Below are 19528 nucleotides of genomic sequence, written 5' to 3' on the forward strand. Positions count from 1 at the left end.
TTGGATCCAGTGTCCTTGAGAGAGTCACCCCCTCCCCCCGAATCCATGGGCACACGTGAGTGTAAAATGAATCCACTTCTGCCTGCTGACTCTTGCTCCAAGGTGAAGGGTTCATTAATTCATTGCATGGTGCTTAACTCAGTACCCTAAAGCCTGTTACATTAAAGTCCTTCTGTGAGACATGGACATGCCCCATATCTGGCTACACAGGTAATAGTGCACTTGCGTGGGGGGCAATAAAAAGCTTTTTTTCTGAATTATTCAGATGATGACTCCAATCCTTTAGAGACCAGACCTATGGATAGGAGGATGAGTGCCAAGATGTCAGGTCATTTCCCTGAGCAGCAGAACTTTTCTCCCAGTAACATGAAAAGAATATTATCTGCTAATGAGGAACAAGTTAATGACATTAGGCATGACTGATTACCTGTCCAGTTTGGCTGAATAGGGGAGACTTTGAGGAATGAATGCTAATGCCCTGATTACACCCTTGGGAGCACAAACAACCGTCCCCCCCACAGCCCAACCCTACTTTAAATACAGGAGTCCTTGACTTCAAACGTGAGGACAGTAATGAGATGATAAAACATTCCCCTTGGTCATTAGGCATAGGATAGCAGGAAGACCATGGCTTTGAGTTTTAATCGAATTTCCGTGGTAATTTCATTCTTAATTTTCATACTTGATACCTAATTTCAAACTGTCTTTAAATAAAGGAATGCATTTGATTGCATTACATTAAAAAGGGTTTATACAAATTAAAACCAATGTAGCCAAGATTAGAAGGAAATCAGAAAATTGAAAAAAAATTCTTTAGACAGTTTCTCAGATAAATGCCTGATCTCAACTGAGTCAAATTTATAAGACGAGTCATTCCCCAATTGATAAATGGTAAAAGGAGATGAACAGGCCTTTTTTGGAAGAAGAAATCAAAGCTATATATAGTTATAGAAAAGAATGTTCTAAATCATTATTGATGAAGAGAAATTAAAATTAAAACAATTATGAGATACCATCTCATACCTATCAGATGGGATAAAATGATGAAAAGGGGGAAATGAGAAATGTTGGAAGGGATGGGAAAAAATTGGGACAGTAATACACTATTGGTGGAACTGTGAACTGATTTCACCATTGTGAGAGTAATCTGTAATTATGCCCAAAAAATTACAAAACTGTGGCTACCCTTTGATCCAGCATTACCACTATCATTTCCCAAGGTGATCAGGAAAAAGGGAAAAGAACTTATATGTTCTAAAATAGTTATAAACAGCTCTCTTTGTAGTTGCAAAGAACTAGAAATCGAGGGGATGCTCATCAATTAGGGAATGGCTGAACAAGTTGTGATATATGATAGTGATGGAATGCTACTGTGCTATAAGAAGTGATGAGTGCAATGATCTAGAAAGACATGGAAAGACTTGCATGAAATAACACAGTGCAATAAGCAGAACCAAGAGAATGTTGTAGACAATAACATCAGTGTTTTTCAAAGAAAACCATGAGTGACTAAGCTATTCTGAGTATTCTATGAAAATCAACTACAAAGGACCTGTGAAGGAAAAGGCTACCCACCTCCAGAGAAAGAACAGATATGTGGAAGGATGGATTGTATTTCCAGTTCCACATATCTTTATCCAATGTTGGCCTTCTCTACTGCAGGCTGGGGAGAGAGAGACAAAGACAAGTTACATTCAGCGGTTTGTACAGTCTCAGTTCCTGGGGATGAAGGGTACGAATGTCCTTGGTGACGGTGACCAGATGTTCTTGGGGCACAGAGAGAATTGGTTTTGCCTTTGGGGCATTTTCCAGATCTCTTCCTTGGCCCCTCCCTGCCTATGTCCTTTGATCCTGGGCCTGAGGCAGATCAATGGCCTTTCTTGCTGCCTCCCTGGCACGCAGAATTCCTGACAATTGCCTCCAGACAAGGGCTCCCATAGCAAGCTTCAGGAGTTGGGGAATGGATGCAGGGAGCCCAGAGCTCTTGCCTGATCCTCGTCAAAGTCATTGGGATCTGGAGCTTTGGGATCAAGGACAGGATCAGGTGACTTCACATGACTTTGCTTGTGAAAGAGATGAAGCCTGCTTGGCACATTTCTAACAAGACCTGGGGTCAGAGTGGACATCTGAAGAAATCAGACTTTGGTCCATTTTGTATTTACTGTCAGAACACATGAGTGATTCTTTCTGCAGATGGCACCTGTCCTCAGTTTGGGTGTCTGCATTTGAAACACCTTCTGCTGCCATTGGGAGACCAACATTCTGTCTTCTGAAAGATAAAGAGAAAATTCCCAATGGTGAATTAGCATTTCTCAACCACATGATCTTAATTCTTTTAAGAACAAGTTCAGAGTCACAGAATCTCCACAGAGATTCAGAGACCAAGCACAGAGACCAACTCTACCTGAACAACAGTGCCCCCCACCTCTGAGGCTTATCCAGCCTCTTGCTTAAAGCCTTCAGAGGATGGGGAGCTCACTGTCTCTGGAACTAGCCCCCTCCACTGCTTGGAGAGTGGATTGTGGGGGAGCTCTCTCTCCAGAGGACCCTGATGCTTCACCTCATTAGCTTTTCATAGGATGTCAGTAGCATCCTACTGACATAAAAACATGGATACTTTGCATTCTCAAAGTCTTTGTTGTGAGCCATTCACTACTTTGAACAGTTTACAGATGTCTTTTTAACAAGATAATTCATGTTCGATGAAGCGATACAACAATATCATTGAGTCATAACCAGTGATCTAATTCTATCCCTTGCAGTTCTAAAGCACCCCAGGGCATCCAAAGAATTGTTTTCCCTTTCCCCATTAGTCCCGTAGGACCTATGAAACCAACCACCTTCCAACTCATACTGTGGGTCCACTCAGATCCAGATACCACCCAGCGCCATCTTTTTGGTCTCTCTTGGGAGGTGGGTATGGATCTTTGAAAAGGTTATGAACAGTTTGCCACACTTGCTCAAGCCTCCCAAAATACATCCCTTCTTCAGCAATTCTTACATTTTTAACTGCAAAAAGTGCAAGCTATACACATATAATTTCGAAAGCCTGGCTAGATTGCAAGCTTGGCATCAGGCAAGCCTCCTGAATCAAAGCTGCAAACGAGACGGAAGTCACAGAAATATCATCGTGGCCTGACCTTAATCCACACAAAGCATTTATTCTTAGAGGGGTATTTGTTGTTCTTGTGGGCTTATCAAGGCTCTTGTTTCTCAATAACTAGAAGGGGCATTAATAGGCAAAGTTCTTTAGCTTATTGAGGGCTTGTATTTCAGAATCCTCGGGGATTTAAATGAAAACCATTTAGAGTCCTTCTATGTTCATCAAAAGGCTTCTTAGAAATCTGGTGGGCTGGTGTCGAGCAAGGGGGCTTCGACTTGGGCTCAGAAGAGCCTAGGCTGAGTCCCAGTCCAAAGGGCCATTGAGACGCTAGAAGTCACCCAATCGGATCACCAGATTCTCTTCATGGGAAAACCGAGGCCCATGGAGGTCGAGGGGTTTGCTCAGGGCCAGAGTCAAGAGTGGCAGGGCTGGTCTGAGGCCTTTGGTGCCTCCCTGGGACTCGCTGCCTCTGCATAGGCGGCTTCCCCCAAAAGATGAAAGCCGGGGAGTGGAGGATGACTCAGGTCCTCGCCGGCTTTCATATGCCAGGCCACAGGACCTGCGATGGCAACAGAGGTGTGAGCAGCCACGAGGTGTGAGCCGGTGATTCCCAGACAGGCTTGTGAGAACTTTGCCCCAACGACCGCACAAGAGAGAATCGTTTGCTTTGTCTGGACACCATCTGTGACAACTCTCCTGGTAAAACGAAGTCACAGAAAGTGCTGGGGAGCTGGAGTCAGGAGAGCCGGGCTTGACTCCAGGCTCTTCCACTTACTGGCGGGGTGACATGGAGATGCCGTGGACACTCTCTGTGCCTCGGTTTCCCTCCCTGTATAATGCAGTGATGCTATCTGCACTGCTGACCTCCCAGGGCTGCCCAGAAGACTAAGTGAGGTCCTGATGTAGAAGATGGGATGACCAAGGACACTGAGGTACAGAGGGGTGAGGTAACTTGCCCAGGGTCACCCAGTGAGGGCTTGAATTCAAGTGATGGGGCACCTAAAGCCTCCTGGGAGAGTGAAGAGAACCTGGGCAGATCCGAGAAGGCCCCTTTTCATTGCCGCTGTCACCCCCGAGGTCCGTGATGACCACATTATCTACAGCTCAGAGATGCTCAGCCACCCTCCCTGGAGCCTGACCGGCCCTGGTGGACACACTGGCTTCTGCCATCGCTCCAGCAGAAACAGGGGACCCAGAGTGCCGATGCTCCCTTTGTGTCCACAGGCTCCCCTCCTCATTCTCCTGCCCTTGCTTAGGCCCATCACTACTGCTGAGCTCAGGGTGGTGCTGGCCAGAAAGAAGGCGTGAGGGGAGGAGACGGCCGGCGAGGCTGGAGTTGGCCTATCACGGAACAAATCCTCCACAAGATTTTGTTCCCAGAAGGGCATATTTTATTTCTTCAATTTTTGTTTGTTTGTTTTGGTGGGGTAATGAGGGTGAAGTGACTTTCCTAGGGTCACACAGCTAGTAAGTGTCAAGTGTCTGAGGCCGGATTTGAACTCAGGTCCTCTTGAATCCAGGGCCGGTGCTTTATCCACCGTGCCCCCTAGCTGCCCCCGCATCCCCTATTTTAAAAGGCAAATGCGAAGACGGATGCCAAAGCACACCCACCACCCACTGCCCCTCCCCAAAGTGCTTCGAGATCATTCTGTGGATCCCTGTGGCCCCAGGTCCCCTTATGAGCATGCATGACTGGGAGCTGCGTGTCCAGCGAGAAGGCTCAGGCCTCCTTGTGTCCCTGCTCTTTAGCACAGAACAATTTAAGACGCTTCAGCCCAAGTTCAGGCGGGTCTCAGGCTGGTCCGTAAAGTCTTTGACTCTCGGCCCTCCAAGTCTGCGGTTTTTATCGTGGGCCTTGAAGCTGCCTCAGGCCTGTAGTAAGAGGCAGAAAACAAGGGAAAGTCAGAAACTGGACATGCCTCCGCTGCGAGCATCCAGTGACGGCTTTGGAGGCCCTAGGGCCAGAGTCTGGACAAAGCTCCGCCTCCGGGGCCCCGAGGGAGGGGCCGCCCTCCGCGGACCCGCCTTTCCTGCAGATCTCGTCCTGTTTCCCTTGCGTTCCCGGTCTGATCCCAGGCCCCAGAGCAGCAGCTGCAGCAGCAGCAGCAAAGGAGCCCCCACCCCCACCCCAGGCCCAGCAGGGAAGGGAGAAGCCGAGGGAAGGGCCGGAGTTCCCAGAGGCCCGAGCGCGCTCAGGATTCAGCAAGGACTGGAGGCTGGGCGGCCCCTTGGGCTTTCAGCGCCTTCTGCCCAGACAAGGGCTTTGGTTCCCAGCTTTGGATCTTTCCCCCGGCACCTGCCCCTATCCGTGCTCTTGTGTCTCCGAGAAGGCGCCAGTGAGGAGGCGGCCTGGGCCCCGTCCTCCTGCCCTGAGGAGCTGGGGGCTCCCTGTAGAACGCGGAGTCCTGGGAATCCGGCCCGAGAGCCGGGACGCGCCGTCTGCATCCTGATGCTGCCCGTCGTGGCTGCCATGTGTTGTTCAGCCTCCTCAGCCCTGTCCGCCTCTTTGGGACCCCCTTTGGGGCTTTCTCATGGAGCCACTTCCTTCTCCCGCTCATTTGACAGATGGGGAAACTGAGGCAAACAGGGAGAAGGGACTTGCCCAGGGTCACCCAGCCAGGAAGGGCCGGAGGCCAGACTGGAACGCGGGGAGATGAGTCTTCCTGGCTCCGGCCCGGCGCTCGAGCTGCTGCACCATCCAGCTGCCCCAGTGCCTGTGGTTGCAACAGCTTCCTGAGCACATGGCTTGGAACGATTCCGGAGCCTTCACTTGGAAGGCCAGACAGAGTGCCCAGAATTCCTCTGGCCGCATCGGCAGCCATTCTCAGCCCCTGCTCTGACCAGGCGGGACCTCCCAGAGGAGGAGACGTTCAGGACACAACCACAACAAATGCACTTTCGGGAGCCGTCCCCGTCACGGACGCCCCAAAGCTCAGCATCCCAGGTGGAACCTGGTCACTACTACCCAACTGTGGAAGAGAGGATGAAACTTGGGGCCCACAGTCAGGCCCAGAGAGTGCTGTGGTGGTTAGGGCACTAGGTGACCCGGCCTGGGTTTGAATCCCAGCTTTGTCATTTGCTGCCGTGTGACCCTGGGCAAGTCACTTGATTTTGTGGGCCTCAGTTTCCTCAAGTTTAAAATGAGAGTGTGGCACTAACGGATCTCTAAGGTCCGTTTGTGGTGTTAGATCCTGGGGCAATGAGAAGTAAATATACTGAGAGACACAATGGAGACACCTTTGCCTTTGGCATGGTTGCCTACCTGGGCCTTTCTTCTCACACCGGGCTCCCGTGTGGCCAAGCCGGCAGGCGCAGGTGTTGGGGAGGACACACCTCCCTCCATGCAGACACATTGGATCACAAAGGGCTGCAAAACACAAGGTTCTCCCATCATCGCAGTGTGAGGGGGGCCCAGAGAGGCTTGGAGTGCTCAACCAAGGTCCCTAGCAGTGGGCCCCCACACACCTCCAGTCCACCTTCCCCTCACCTGCCCCAAGAAAAGATCCCCATCTCAATCCCCACGTATTTAATGGCATACCCACTGCAGGGGCTTAGAGGACAAGGAAAGGGGAAGACAAGTCTCTGCCATTAAGGAGTTCACACTAATGGGAGAGAGACCTGCAGGCGCCAGGCACAGACAGGGTGTGTGGGGAGGAGATGGAGCTTTCTCTGTGGCATTCACTATCGGTCTGTGGAGGGCTCGAGGACAGCCCAAGGTGGAGCCACCCCCAGAGGTTGCCCCACTTTTAGGGGAGAGAGGACATGGCTCCCCATTTCTGGTAATGGTGCTGGAAAATAAAAGTTGAACATTGGGAGTTTGATCGTTTGTCCCTCACGCTTGAAATAAGGGTGTTTTAAAAGCTGAAGGATTTGGCGCAGTTCAATAAACATTGACCAAGTACCCACTGTGCGCACTAGATAAGCGGTGAAGGGAATGCTCCTTTGGGTTCTAGAAGGAGTCCCCAAAGGGCCCCTCTTACGTGAGCTGCATCTCCTCCCTCGCCACCCGGATGGACAGGAGCAGACGTTGGGCCTCACACACCTGCCTCCGTTCATGCATGCAGGTTCACACATGCCTGAAGGCAAAAGCATGAGTCGTTGAGTCATTGGCGTCAGGCAGTGCCCAAGGACTGTTTCCCCTTCACCTCTTCACTGGCCCAGCCCCAGCTTACTTTTCTGGCATCTCTGTCCGGTGAACCCTTCAGGGCACGAGCAGATGTTATTTCTCATGCAGTGGCCGCCATTTTTACAGGGAGGACTGCAGATTGCTAAAGGAGCCAATAGAAAATGAGCAAGTGGTGAGCCTGACAGCCGGATGTGATATTCATCAGTCTGCCCCCCTAAGATCCAGGAAGAAAGAACTCCCAGCGTCCAGCCGGCCAGGAGGGACCCAGGCATCATCTAGCTGTGTAGCCATGGACTAGTCATTTCACCTCTCTGAGTCAGCTTCCTCATCTGTGTAATGGGCACAGGGGTCTCTCTAGTCCCGCAGTCTCAGGGATATGGTGAGGCTCCAATGAGAGTGTGCCTGCAATGGGTTTTCAAATGGCCAAGAGCCTAGTAATGTTGGTTATCATCACTAGGAAGCAGGATGGTATGGCCAGTGTCCTCACCAAGCAGAGACTGTGGTGCATGTGGAGAGCAGACCCTGCACAATCCATGTTTACTCTTTACCACTCATTCTTCAGAGAAAACTGTATAGGAGGCCCAGTGAAAAAGTCTTCCTTTCACTCAGCCGATTTTAGCTCATTTCTCCATAAATCAGGGCATTCATTGGGAATTCTAATCCCAGGGAAGGGTCAGATTCCTCAGCAGATCAGCAGTTGGAAATGGGCCATTCAGAGGGGAGGGCATCATAAAAGGCAACACCCGAAGTCCCCATTTTAAAAGTCACTAAAAATTCACATTCTTCGTTAGAGAAATGGATGTGGGCACCTTGAGACTAAGAACCCAGCTTTTAATTAAATTTTGCCAGTCATTGAGAGGCTCCCTTTTCAATGTTACAGCTCTCCCACCATGAAAGGGGACATTTTCAGTACTAAAGCATGTGGCAGAAGCCAGTTAAATGAAAAACTTGTGGCCATTAGCCCAGTTCCAGACTCATCCCATTGCATCAGCGCTTGGGGGCTTTCCAGGGAAGCCCAGAATCTCACATGGCCAGGGGCCTCAGGGGAGCAGAGGCCAGACTGTTCCTAACCAGGAAAGTTAAATTTGTCACGTTGTCCCAGAATCCCTAAATCTGACAGAACGTCAAAGACCCTGGTGTCCAACCCCGGCGCTGTCCCTCTCCACAGTGTTGGGTCGGATTGCTTGTGTTTGAACCTGACTTGGTTCATACTTCTAAAAAAAAGTAAAAGTAAGGATTACTGTTCTGACACCTCAAACCAAAGAATCCGGGTGGGCAGAGGCAGGTGCTTGGCTTGTGGCAGATGCCGCCGTTGAGGCACACTGGCTCACACAAGGCTGGAGAAGAGTAAGAGAGAAAGAGATGATCAGAGAGCTCTTTCATGGAAAAAAATAAAAAGGAAAAAGCAAGCTGAACAGACATATCTTGCAGCAGATAATGAAATACTTCATTTTTACCACAAGTAAAGCCCATAACTGATAATTAATTTGACTTTACTGAACATAAAAGACAACGAATGAAATAACTAGATAATGGTATAGGAAGTTTGCTCATTAATTTTATAGATAATGCTATACTAGGAACGTGGAGGATGGGATTAGAATTCCAAATGACCTTGTTTAATTGGAGAAATGATCACAAAGCAACAGAATGGAATTCAGTAGGGAGATGACCAGGGTAATACAGAGATAACTGAAATATATAGAGGAATCCCAGGTCTATAGTTAATAGATGTCACGGGGCCCCAGTGGTCCTTAAATTGAACATAAGCCAATAAGGTAGCACAGCAATCAAGAAAATATGATACCCTGAGGTGTGAAGAGAATCACATCATGGAAGAGCTGTGTGTGCACTTCCACTCAATTCCACACTGAGCAAACTACAGTCCACTGTGAAATCTGAAATTTAAGGGGGCCATGCAAAATGTAGAGAGCGTAAAGAAGAGTGTCATAAATGTATGAAAGTGTAAATAAGACCTATGAAAATCATTATGGGAATCTTGGGGAATCTAGACTGTACGATAGACAATTCAGGAAAGAACTGACTTAAAGACAAGGTATGGTGATGCATAAAAGAGACCAAAGATCTCCATGTCTACTGAAGAGGGCAGCTAGGTGGCACAATGGATTCATCTTCATGAGTTCAAATCCAGCCTCAGACACTTGCTAGCTCTGTGACCCTGGGCAAGTCATTTAGCTCTGTGTTTGTCTTAGTTTTCTCATCTGTAAAATGAACTGGAGCAGGAAATGGCAAACCCCGCCAGTATCTTTGCCACGAAAACCCCAGAAGGAGTCATGAAGAGTCAGACTGGACTGAAAAACGACTGAACAAAACCAGAACTGATGAAACAATCAAAGGGGGGAGACAGACATGGCAGCATCAAGGATTCAGTGAAGAGAGAAGCCCAGTGATGAGTGGGGTGAAGAATCCGAGTGGCTTAGCGGGGAGGCCGAGATCCCTTGTCTGGGGGTCTTGGCTTCCAGTTCCTCAGCTATAATAAGACTCCACAAATACTTGGGGGATGTTTCTGTCCGTTCCTATTTTCACACTCACTTACACACGCACACAGATGCACACTCATACACATGCACGCACGGTCTGTCTCAATCTTGGTCTCTCTCTTCTCTTACCCCCTGGCCTTTGTGGTGGGCCCTGAACATTCTGGAAGGGAAAGAGAGAGCAGGATAGCCGGTAAGGACATGAGGGTGTCCTCTGGTCTAAAACAGGCTCAGGCCCCCAGGAAATGGGCTCCTTTTCAGTCTGTCCTTCCCGATGGGGCGTCGCCAGAGGACCTAGCTTTACCTGTAGCACAGGTCGGGCCGAACCATCCATGGGGACACTGGCAGACATCTGGGGTGAGGCACCGCCCTCCGTGCTCACAGTGCCTGTGACAGACCACTGGGACGAGAAGGAAATGAGAAAGAGAAGGGTAACAGACGTGGAAACAGCCCAGCTTGGGGGCTTGGGCTACATTCCAGGACTGGCCAACACTTGTGCTCCTGAAGGATTCTGAAGGCCCCTCACGTCCAGCCTTGGCGTGCCACGGGACACTCGTTTCTCCGGTGTCACTACACTTGGTGCAGACCACCTGTCCCTCTGAGCACTTCCGTGGGCATCCTGGAGAGGCCTCTCAAAGATAGTCAAGCACTAGCAGACCCCGTGAGGCTAGGGGCTCCTCTTGGCACAGGTCCTGGCACATACAGGGGGCTTGATGGTCAGTGACTGACTTGGGGGAACCACGGGCAACAGATAAAAAGCGAGTGTGTCCTTAGACCCCGGGCTACACAAACAGAGCATGAGGTGGGGGTGCTCTCTGTGTAGACTTCTTCTATTCTCCAAGAGGTAGAACACTCTGAGCCCCTTTTGGTCTGATCAGCCATAGTCGGACACTAACTAGTGATGTCATTTCGGTCCTCTGAGAACAAAGAACAACCACTGACCGAACGACCCACTGATATCCAAGAGGGGATCCAGGGCAGTGACAGGAAGATGCCAAATGAGAGTGGGTGCAAGACATCCCTGCAATGACCTGGTGATCATCGACTTTGGACATCAAATATAAAACTCTCTGGGTTATCAATAGTACGGAGGGATGATTCATTATGAAATGGTTCTCACGGAGGCCACTTACTTGTCTCACACCTTGGTCCTACAAAGCCGTAGGGACACGTGCAGAGATTTCGAGCCAAGCATGTCCCACCATGCTGACAAGGGGGGCTGCAGTGAGCTGTCAACAGATATGCCCTTTATTATCAGATCGATTTTCATAGGGATTTTAAAAGCTTATTTTTTCATACAAGACCCACAATGCCCTTCCCTCAGGGATGGGATGGGGCTTGTGGTCAAAGAGCAGAACAGTGCCTGAGGACAGAGAAACAGCACATTGTGGGGGGAAGAGAAAAGCAGGGACTGAGGTGACCCAGTGTGGACTGTACCTTCCTCACAAGTCACTCCACCAAGGCCTGGAAGACACTGGCAGAGCCCGGGCTTGACACATTTCCCATTGTTCTTACAGCTGGGGTGACACAGAGCTGTGTTAAAGGGAGGCGAGGATTTAGAAATGGGGTGCCCCCTCCCGAGGAGTCAGGCAAAATCGCCACCCACCCCGCTCACCTGTCTGGCAGCTGGGGCCAGAAAAGCCAGTTTTGCACCTGCAGACATTGGGCCTGACGCACTCCATGCTCCTGCCACAGGGGTGCCTGCAGGTGGCTGAGGAGGAGAGAGGATGTGGCAGAAAGAACAGGGCTTTGGGGGCTGGCGAGGCAGGCACAAGACTGGACCTGGCACTGGGGAGCTGTGGGACTCTGAGCAAACGGCTGCCCCTTTCCCACTTTCCTTACAGTGAAATGGGGCTTTGTACCAGGGGTGCCAGGTGGGGCCTCCGCTCTCAGATGTGGCCCCTGCGTTGGTTGGGAGGGAATTGGGGAGGAGCACGCCATCAGTGAGGGCGATCAAAGATGAAAAGCATCCCCTTGTCTAAGGAAGCAGGCCAGGTTTGGAATCAGAGGGCCCGAGTTCAAATCCCATCCTGCCCCATTGCTTCCTATGTCACTTCTCTGGCCTCGGTGTCCTCTTCTATAAAAGGAGGAGGTAGACAAGATGACCGAGGGCAATGTAGGAGCCTCTGGCCTTTGTACACCGCTATTGACAGAGCAGTGAGACCTAGAAGCTGGGGTCAGGGCACTGTGGTGGTCAGTCCTGGCTAGATTTTCCAAGGAGTCTCCAAGGCCGTAGGGGTAGTGACTCTAGGTACCTTGCCTTGGCCACCAAAGGCTTAGACCAGACAGAACACCCAATTTTAGATTGTATTTCCATTCTTACAGACAAGCAAAAAAGGGATTGCTGCTGGTTAGCAGATGGGCATCAAGGGGCCACATACCACATCCATGCCCCCGTACTCTTGAGTTAAGGCTGCATGAATACAGCCAGCAGAAAAGAGTGTGTGCCCCATGTGAGCAAAGGCGAACATGAAGATGGAAACAGCTCCCCCAAAATGGCGGTCATTGAGTCCCATGTGTCAATGAGGGATGTGTCATAGGGATGACCTGTTATTGAGCCTGACCCTGGCATCTGGGAGGAGAGGGATGAAGGATGACAATAGTAACAACAGCTTCTGGCGCTTCACATGTATCTTCTCATTTGAATTATGTAAAGCAGTCCCCATGTGGCCTTAGGTCAGCATTGGGAGGCCATGGGGTACAGTGGGAAGTCGGCTAGACTTGGTGCCAGAAGAAATGGGAGCTCTAATCCTGCCTTTAGCCCTTCCTAGCTGGGGGATCAGGACCCAGCCACATAATCCTCTGGAAACTCAGCTTCCTCCCCTATAAAATGGGGGTGCTGTCACCTCAAGAGCTTGCCTCAGCAGGGATCTGGGATGCTCCAAGAAGAGGGTGCTGTGTGACTGTCATCACTGAGGAGGAGGGGAAGGTGCCAGTGGTTCCATCCAGAGTCCCAGAAGGGCACCCCTGCATTGCAGATTCTGTGGGTGCTTAATAAGGGGGGAAGGTGGATCAAATGATGCCCAGCCTACCTTTGCAGGCCACCCCATCTCCATAGTAACCGAAGGGGCAGCGGCCACACCGGAAGCTTCCATCGGGGGCTGGTGCACAGGACACGCCCCGAAAGCAGGGGGAGTTGGCACAGGTGAACAGCTTGGCTGGGCCCAGGCTAGTGGAGCTCTGGCCACTCGTGGGCATGACTGCTGGCGTGGAGATCATGCCGGCCCCCAAAAACGCCCTCTGGAGGCTGCCTGAAGGCCAGGAAGCCGGAGAGCTGGAGCGTCCAGGCTGAGTTTGGATGGGGCTCGCTCTGCCCGGGGAAGGGTCTGGGCCTGTTCTCAGAGCGCCACCATCCTCAGCGGGCGTTGGGCTCAGGGCCAGGCTGGCAAGCGGGGTGGGATCTGCAGCTGTGCTCACTGAGGGCCGGGCAGCCTTCAGAGTCACAAAGGACTGATCCTGAAGGCCCCCCGAAGGGCGGCTTGCCACGGCCACGGGTTCCTCAGCAGATGGTGGGACAGGAGCGAAGTCTGTGGCACCGGGTGCCTGGGGCTGCTCGGGGGACAGTCGCTGAGCTGCTGCGTCTAAAATGACAGGAAAAGCAGGCCCACAGGCAAGTCTCGGTGGACGGCCACCGAGCTGGGCAGCTAACATTCTGTGACTCAGCCGGACACTTCGGGGGTCCCTGTTATTTAAGGAAAGTGGGCATTTCCCAAAGCCTTTAGGGTCTGCAAAGTTCTTTTTTTTTTTTTTTTTTTTTTTTTTTTTTACGGGGCAATGGGGTTAAGTGACTTGCCCAGGGTCACACAGCTAGTAAGTGTCAAGTGTCTGAGGCCGGATTTGAACTCAGGAACTCCTGAATCCAGGGCTGGTGCTTTATCCACTGCGCCACCTAGCCGCCCCTGCAAAGTTCTTGACAGACATTCTCTCCTCTGGACTGCACAAGAACACTGCAGCAGAGCAGCTGGAGGCCAAATTATCCTCAAACCGGGGCTCAGCAACAGGCAGGAACGCCCGGCCTTTGGGGGGGTGTTGAGCCCATTGGCCCTTGCTAAGGGCAATGTTCTTACACCACAACACGCGATATTTCACCCATGATTTCCTGAGTGTGGCTGCTGAACACAGACTTAACCCCACAGGTGAGTAAGTCAAGGCCACAAGCGTTTGTTAACCACCTGCGATGTGCCAGGCATTGTGTTGGGAGGTGACAAATGAGTTAAGGTCTGGAAAACACTGCAAACAGCAAAGGACGTTATTGTTGTTGTTGTTAGACAGATTTTTAGAATTGTCACAGCCAAAAAATCACACCCCACCCTGCCCTGCCGCCATGCTGAGCATGAGCCCTGAGGCATCAGCGAAGCTGGTCTGACACCCCCTGCCATGGTAGCCCTGCTGTTCTCCACATGGTAGGTCCTTGCTACTCTACTGGCAGAGCCTGGGAGGGACCGGGGCACCTCCCTGCGACCGTGAGGCATCCATGAGAAGGGACCATCCACAGAGGGGGGGCGATCAGACGTATAAAATGTGAGCCCCACCCTCAAAGACCTTCGACTCTCTTTGGGGAGAAAACGAACACAGGAAAAGATGACAAGGGTTAGTAACAGGACGAGGCCACCCCAGAAAATGTCAGTGAGGATGTGGGATGAAGAGCTGGCAGGAGGAGCCTGGGCACCGGGGAGGGGCAAGAACTCCCCTAAGTCCTCTCGGGAGCTCCTTCCTGTGGGCCTGGGCAGTGTCAGCACTGGGAGTGCTCCCCCTGTGACAGGTCAGGTGCTGCTGGGTCTGTGGTCAGAGAGAGCATCAGGCGGCAGATTTCTACATCGCTTAAAGGTTCGCCCAGTGCTGGGCTTGAGTATTAGGAAGAGTTGGGTGCAGATCCTGCCTCAAATACTTAGGAGCTGCCTCAGCCCGGGCAAGTCACTTACTCTCTTCCAGCCCCCTGGGAAAGGGATAGCATAGGATGTTAGAGCTGAAGGTGGAAGGAACCTTTGAGGCCTGATCCTGGACCCTCTGAGGAAGAACGGGAGACTGCAGGAGGCGAAGGCCTTCCCCAAGGTCAGAGCTAGAAAGTGTCAGGGGCAAGATTCAAACCCAGCCTTCCAGCCCTTTGTGCTGTGATGTGCCAAAGGCACAGGCTCCCATGGGATAAACTCCCAAGCTCTGGTTCTCTTATTTTCCAGGCCTTACTTTCTCTTGAAACAGCTCCAAAAACCACCACTTTCAGGTCACTAGGGGGCGCCGTGGAGTCAGGAGGACCTAAGTTCAAATCCAGCCTCAGACACTTGACACTTAGTAGCTGTGTGACCCTGGGCAAGTCACTTAACCCCAACTGCCTCACCAAAAAAACCCCCAAAAAGATAATGAAAACACCACTTCCCTTCCCATCCCTGTCACCTGGGATTAGTGTAATCACTCATCAGGATGCACTGGGAAACTGCCCCTCCGCCATTTCTTTTCCCCTCGTCTCTGCTCCCATTCCCCCTTGAGTTTCTCTGTCCCTCATTGCATACTCCACAGGCACACCCAGCATGCCTTAACCCAGGATGGTTAAAATGCCCGAAGAGCCCCAAGGAGACACGTTCTGCAACCAAGCCCAGCTTGGAGGGCGGCTCTGCTTCTATAGGGGAATGGTCAGGAAAGTTCTCCCTATGGCCGGCTCACAACACCCAGCCTGAGAGTCAGCGTCCACGAGTTCTGGCTGTTTTCATTGCCTGTGCATCCTTCTAGTCAGGCCCCACACCCCAAGAATCAGGATGGGCTGAAAGGGCAGCCGTGCTGGGTTTGGAGGAGGGGGGGTCCATCCAGAAGAGTTTAGAGATGGGGATAAAGGACCTCAGGAGGAAATGGGGGCACTCTAGGTAGTAGTGTGTGTGTGTATGATGTATGATACAGGTATTGGGTGTTGTGTATGTGTGTATATGCATGTATTGTATGAGTATGCATGCTGCATTCTTGTGTGTATTATGCATGCATGTGTTGTGAGCTGTGTCTGCATGCATGTGTGCATTATGCATGTGTATGTATGCATTATGTATGTATTGTGTGATGGAGTGTGGGTGTGTGATGCATGTATTATCTATTATGTTTGCGTGGTGTTTTTTGTGCATGTGAGTATCATGTGTGTGCTGTGTGCACATGTGTATGCATTTATGTATTCTGTATGTGTGTATGGGGGGACAGAATATTCCCACTTCTCTTTCAGAGAGATTCCATGTGCTTGTGGCTAATGCCATCTTACTCCTCATTCTCAGACACCAGACTCAGCAACACAAGCTACCCAAAGCTGAGAGGAAACAGCGAGCGAGCGTGGGAGGCAGTGGGAGGGTCTTGCATCTGCCCTTGGAATTCTTGGGATCAGCCCCATTCCTTGGGGCCTCCCTGGAGCCCTGAGAGGGTGGACTTGTTGATGTCTGTGGAGGGTCCCCGGAAGCTCTAGGTTCTAGACCAAACCTTTCCGTTTGTAGAAGAGGAAAGGTGGCCCAGGGATGCTGGGGGTAAGAGGAAGAGCCCCCAGACCCCCAGACCCCCAGACCAGCCTTCCTCACCCTGCCAGGGTCAAATCCTGCCTGGCCACTAAGGACGGGTCCTGAAGCCTCGAAGCCTCAGTTTCCTTGCGTGTAAATAACGCCTTGCCACCTACAGCACTTTGCCAGCGCTAAAGCTCTGCAGAAATGGGTAAAGACCCACCTTTTGGGTTTCTATGTAAACCCCAACCAGGGAGATTTCTTGGTGGACAACTGCCCTCTTGTGGCACTTTGGGGAACATGCTTCTTTTTATTTTTCCCTAACGCTAAGAAGAAGCTGCCGACAGCCTTATTCAAGACTCAGAGGAGACCCCCGGGCAGCACCGAGGCAGAGGAAGATGCAGAAAGCACTGAGTACTGGTGAGCCAACCCACCAGTACCACCCTACTGGCCACACCACCTCTGAGCCCCCTTCCCCAGCTTGGCGTCCTCGAACTCTCTATGCTCCCCCAACTGCCCCAGCCCCTGCACCCCTAAGGGCTCTGCACACAGCACTATAGACTGTGCCAGATGAGGAAATGCCTTGAAACAACACTGGCATCATACTGGGACAGCGGGTGCTCTGCCTTCGGCTGGTTGCCCTGCCTGCCTTCCTCTGCAGTGACCCCCACTGGCCACTGGCTGGGTGGGGTCCCAGGGGGCTGTCAGCACTCCAGGAGTGTCTAGTCTCTACTTTCACACCTTCTCAGACAAAAGGCGGCTTTGGGATTAAAAAGAGAACGCTGGTGTCAGAGGTGCTGGGTTTGGACAGTGCCTGGTATACCGAAAGCACCTAATAAATGCTTGTTTATGTGACAGAGGATGTGTCACTTCCCTCCCTGGGCCTCAGTTCTCCCCTCTGTAAAAGGGGGCAGTCAGACTCTAGGACCGCCACAGTCCCTTCCAACGGTCTCTGTAACCCTGTGATTTCTAAGTTCTGTTCCTGCTCAAAGATTCTTTAAAATCACCACAGATATTCCCGTTCCCGCTCAGCCACAACATCCGGGTGAGCAGCAAGGGAGCCGGGGCACAGTCAAGAGAGCCCTGAGCTTGGAATCAGGAAGACCCGAGTTCAGATTCAGCCTCAGACACTCACTAGCTGTGTGACTGGCAAGTCACTTCACCTCTGTCTGCCTCAGTTTCCTCAATGGTGAAATGGGGATAATACCAGCACCTCCCCGCCACCAGGGCTTTTGTGGGGATCCCTCCAGGGAGATCACTTGTAAAGTGCTTAGCACAGTGCCTGACACGTGTAGGTGCTTAATCAATGCTTGTCTCCTTCTCCCCCCCCCCCAAGAGAGAGCCTGAGGCTTGTCTCGGACAGTCAAGGGGCAGAGGAAAGCCCAGGGCGCCTTCTCTCCCGGGTGGGCAGAGCCGTTCTTTAGACGCCGGCCCCGTGGGCCTTGCTGACCAGCACTGAACACTCCATGGCGACTTAGGATTGAGAAGAAACCTCACCAGTGCCCGCGTCAGCCGGGCGCTTTCCGGTCACTTCTTTCTGCCCTTCTTTGGACTCCTTCTCTTCAGAGTCCTTGGGGACCGCGGGGTGGGAGGGCAGCTCACCGGTCAATGTGGCTTCACCTGTGACAGAAAGCACACGGCCCCAGGGGCACTTGTTCAGTTTAGCCCAATCCCGACCGCCTGCCGGGTGCTGCGTCGTAGCCTCTGCCCGGGAGCCCACATTCCCTTAGTGGGGGGCACCCCCACGTATGCAGATAGATCTGCCCCTAAATCTGACGACCTGCGTGGGCCACACAGACAGAAGATTCTGGGATTCTGAAGCTGCCACGAGGTCACTGGCCTGAGGGTCCAACGTCATCTGAACAAGAAAACCCCCCTCCCCAGTGAAGGGGAGGTCCCACAAACTCCAGATCTCGCTACATAAAGTCACGTCGTCTCCGAGTGATTCCCACTGTTTCCACTGTATCGTGTGCAGCTCCGACATAAAATGAGGGCTGTGTTCAATTAGTGGACAGTGGTGGATTTGTAGCCAGGAGGACATGAGTTCAAATCCTGACTCTGACCCCTACAGACTGTGTTGCCTTGGGCAAGTCATCAAACCTAAGAAAGGGGATGATAACAGCACCTGCTTCCCAGGGTGCCTTCAGTGGTCAAATGAGTCCATATCTGCAGGGCTCTTAGGGGACATGGAAGGCCCATCTACAGGATGGGCATTATTTTTGTCATTGTTCCCTTAGACACAGGACGTTCTTGCCTTTATCCCTGGCACAGCTGGCCTGGGAAGGAGAGGGATCTGGGGAGGCCCAATGCATGTGGTGGGCACAAATGCCCGGGGGCACTGCAGAGATCGACCCCCCGCCCCTGCCTACAGCCACTTGAAGGCTGGCTGGTGGACACCCCCCAAGACCTCCCAGCATGGAGGGGACAGGAAAACATCCACAGGGAAAGGTGGCCAAGAGACAGAGGCAGCGCCATCAGACAGCACCGCGTGAGGGCTGAACATGAGGAGTTGACCTGGGCATCTAATGACGGAGCCACTGCCTGTGGTGGATGAGTAGGGGGCACATGGGGGAGGCATTAGATGGGGGAGAGTGGAGTGCCTGGGCAGGCTGGAGCCACAGGGTCAGGCACATGGTGAAGGAGGACTAGACACCTGAATGACAGGAGGCCTTGAATGCCGTGCTAAGGAGCAGTGGCTTAAACCTGCAGGGGGTGGGTGGCTCTGAGACGCTGCCAGGCTGCTCGGTCTCTGGACAAGTCCTAGGGAAGCTGTTTTGTCTCTTCCTAAGAGATTCGCCAGCAGTGGAGGAAGGTGCCAGGGATGGATGGTGCTGGCATCCAGGTCTATGCCCTTGGATGGGCCTAAAAGGAGCTCCGTCAGGCCTCATCCCCTCCTTGTGTTTCCAAGCAGGCCTGATCTCTGTCACTGAGCAATGAAATGTTGGTTATAAGATACCCAAACCAGTTCCCTCACTCAGTGAGAAAGAGCCCACGGAGACAAAGGTCAACACAAAAGAGCGTCTATACCATCACATTCTATAGCACCCTAAAATCCGCCAAACACCTTTCGACCCTTAGTTGCAGCTGAGCCCCTCCCCCCAACCCCTGCAGGGCAGTGCTACGGGTATCATTATTCTCATTTGACAGAGGAGGAAACTGAGGCTGAGATGCCCACAGTCACACAGAGAAGCAGTGTCAGGGGCGCTATTTGAAACCTGGTCTGCTGAGTCTCAGTCCACACACTGCCCACTATGACGCACCATCTCTAAGTGCCTATTTCACAGACTCACTGAAGAACTGAAGTGACATGTTCATAGAAACGGGTTTTGACAAAGAAGCC

At 51.9% G+C, this 19528-nt stretch overlaps 1 protein-coding gene across 1 annotated transcript in view; it reads right to left on the minus strand.

The window, feature by feature from the left end:
* Positions 1-6784: 6784 nt before the first annotated feature.
* Positions 6785-19528, minus strand: part of VWDE (von Willebrand factor D and EGF domains) — a 57352-nt gene continuing 44608 nt past the window's right edge. The window contains exons 27-36 of the mRNA XM_043967467.1: positions 17686-17808; positions 12760-13308; positions 11343-11438; positions 11165-11260; positions 10861-10956; positions 10032-10127; positions 8471-8566; positions 7276-7371; positions 7006-7179; positions 6785-6891 (exon numbers count right to left, since the gene is read on the minus strand). Coding sequence (XP_043823402.1) covers positions 6785-6891; positions 7006-7179; positions 7276-7371; positions 8471-8566; positions 10032-10127; positions 10861-10956; positions 11165-11260; positions 11343-11438; positions 12760-13308; positions 17686-17808 — 1529 coding nt within the window. The remainder of the gene's footprint in view (positions 6892-7005; positions 7180-7275; positions 7372-8470; positions 8567-10031; positions 10128-10860; positions 10957-11164; positions 11261-11342; positions 11439-12759; positions 13309-17685; positions 17809-19528) is intronic.

The sequence above is a fragment of the Dromiciops gliroides genome, chromosome 5 (genome assembly GCF_019393635.1).
Source record: "Dromiciops gliroides isolate mDroGli1 chromosome 5, mDroGli1.pri, whole genome shotgun sequence".
In the NCBI taxonomy this organism is placed as follows: domain Eukaryota; kingdom Metazoa; phylum Chordata; class Mammalia; order Microbiotheria; family Microbiotheriidae; genus Dromiciops; species Dromiciops gliroides.